The 1,831-nt window shown below is 47.4% G+C and overlaps 1 protein-coding gene across 1 annotated transcript in view; it reads left to right on the top strand.

The window, feature by feature from the left end:
* slc30a6 (solute carrier family 30 member 6) overlaps positions 1–1,831 on the top strand; it is a 55,895-nt gene that overhangs the window by 32,216 nt on the left and 21,848 nt on the right. The window contains exon 8 of the mRNA XM_022748164.1: positions 710–745. Coding sequence (XP_022603885.1) covers positions 710–745 — 36 coding nt within the window. The remainder of the gene's footprint in view (positions 1–709; positions 746–1,831) is intronic.

The raw sequence follows: 1,831 nt of genomic DNA on the forward strand, positions 1-1,831 counted from the left end.
GCTCGATCAAAAGTCCAAAACAAAGATTCCAGTGAATGTTGATTCAGCTTCATTAAATATCTTTGACGATTAATTTACTTTCCTGACGGTCGAGTCACTTGATCGACTTATTAATTTGACTTATTGCTCTGGATATCAGTTAATTAGTGTAGTAAATAATTGTAGGTCTCAGTTTCCTGCTGTTTTTCTTCACGTAACCATGACGACGACGTTAAATAATATTCTGTGAACCTGCAGAAACCCTGAAGACAAAGTATTAAAGTGAACATTTGTCCCCCTCTGAGCTGCTGTCTTTGTTTTGCCATTTCTCTGCGTGAGTGGGACAACACACACACACACACACACACACACACACACACACACACACACACACACACACACACACACACATACACACACGGGAGGTTGCCAGCCCATACAGTACAGTGCATGTCATGAATGGCACAGTAGGGCAGCAGCACAGAGGAAACAGACAAGACTGTGTGTGTGTGTGTGTGTGTGTGTGTGTTGATATTTCCTGTTTTCTCTCTCTGTTTGTTCGCTCCTTGTCTCTTTTCATTCATTTCATTTGTCTCGATCACTCTCTCTCCAGCTCACTCACACACACACACACATACACACACACACACACACACACACACACACACACACTCAGTCAACAACACTGGTCAGGTGGGACCACTCTGACTGTTTGTTTCTGTTTTGTTAGTGTGGAGCGCTTCATGGAGCAGCCTGAGGTCCATACGTAAGTATTACCCCTCCACACACACACACACACACACACACACACACACACACACCAATTCCCTAATCAGACTCGAAGATAGACAGACACAACATGATACACTCCTCTGTCTCCCTGTGTAAAAACACACACACACACACACACACAGACAGTGCCAGCTGTTGTCGGAACAGAACATCCCAAACAACTGGATCAGACAGACACACACACACACACACACACACACACACACACACACACACACACACACACACACACACACACACAGAGTGTCAGTGACTGTTTGACACTGTGTTGTTCACTGTGAAGTTCACACTCTGATTGTGTGTGTGTGTGTGTGTGTGTGTGTGTGTCCACACCAGCAGAGCTAATTAAACACACTGGCCTCGGGGTGACAGCAGCTGAGTGAAACACACCTGTTAAAGTTACAGAACTCTTTGTTTCACAGAAAAGTTTCCAGGAATCTTCGAACTTAAATAATATTCAACACGAGGCTCCGCATGCGTCTCTCCTTCCTGGAACTACTTCCTGTCGGCGCTCAGAGTTCACTAAACACCTCGACTCCTGAGCGGTGGACCGTCGTCACCTGTGATGGACGACTCTCTCTCTCTCTCTCTCTCTCTCTCTCTCTCTCCTTCTGTGAATGGATGTGATTGGACGGCAGGAGAGATGGCCGCTAACCAGAGGGACAGGTGTCTGCTGGGTAGAGAGACAGACGCACACATCTCTCTCTCTCTCTCTCTCTTTAATCTGTTCTCTCTCTCTCTCTCTCTCTCTCTCTCTCTCCTTCTGTGAATGGATGTGATTGGACGGCAGGAGAGATGGCCGCTAACCAGAGGGACAGGTGTCTGCTGGGTAGAGAGACAGACGCACACATCTCTCTCATCTGCTCTCTGCTCTCTTCTCTCTTTAATTGTTCTGTTGGTGGTGGCAGAGGGGGTGGAGCGGGTTTGAGGGTGGTGGGGGTGTGGGGGTCAGGGGGGTTTATCATCCAGTTATTGTGGCGGCTCTTCCCCCCCGCTGATTGTTTGGACCAATTTGTAGGCTCTTAAAAGGATTGTCCCGTGTGATTAGTGTATTGAAGAG

This window comes from Seriola dumerili, unplaced genomic scaffold (genome assembly GCF_002260705.1).
Source record: "Seriola dumerili isolate Sdu_G_001 unplaced genomic scaffold, Sdu_1.0 BDQW01000120.1, whole genome shotgun sequence".
In the NCBI taxonomy this organism is placed as follows: Eukaryota; Metazoa; Chordata; class Actinopteri; order Carangiformes; family Carangidae; genus Seriola; species Seriola dumerili.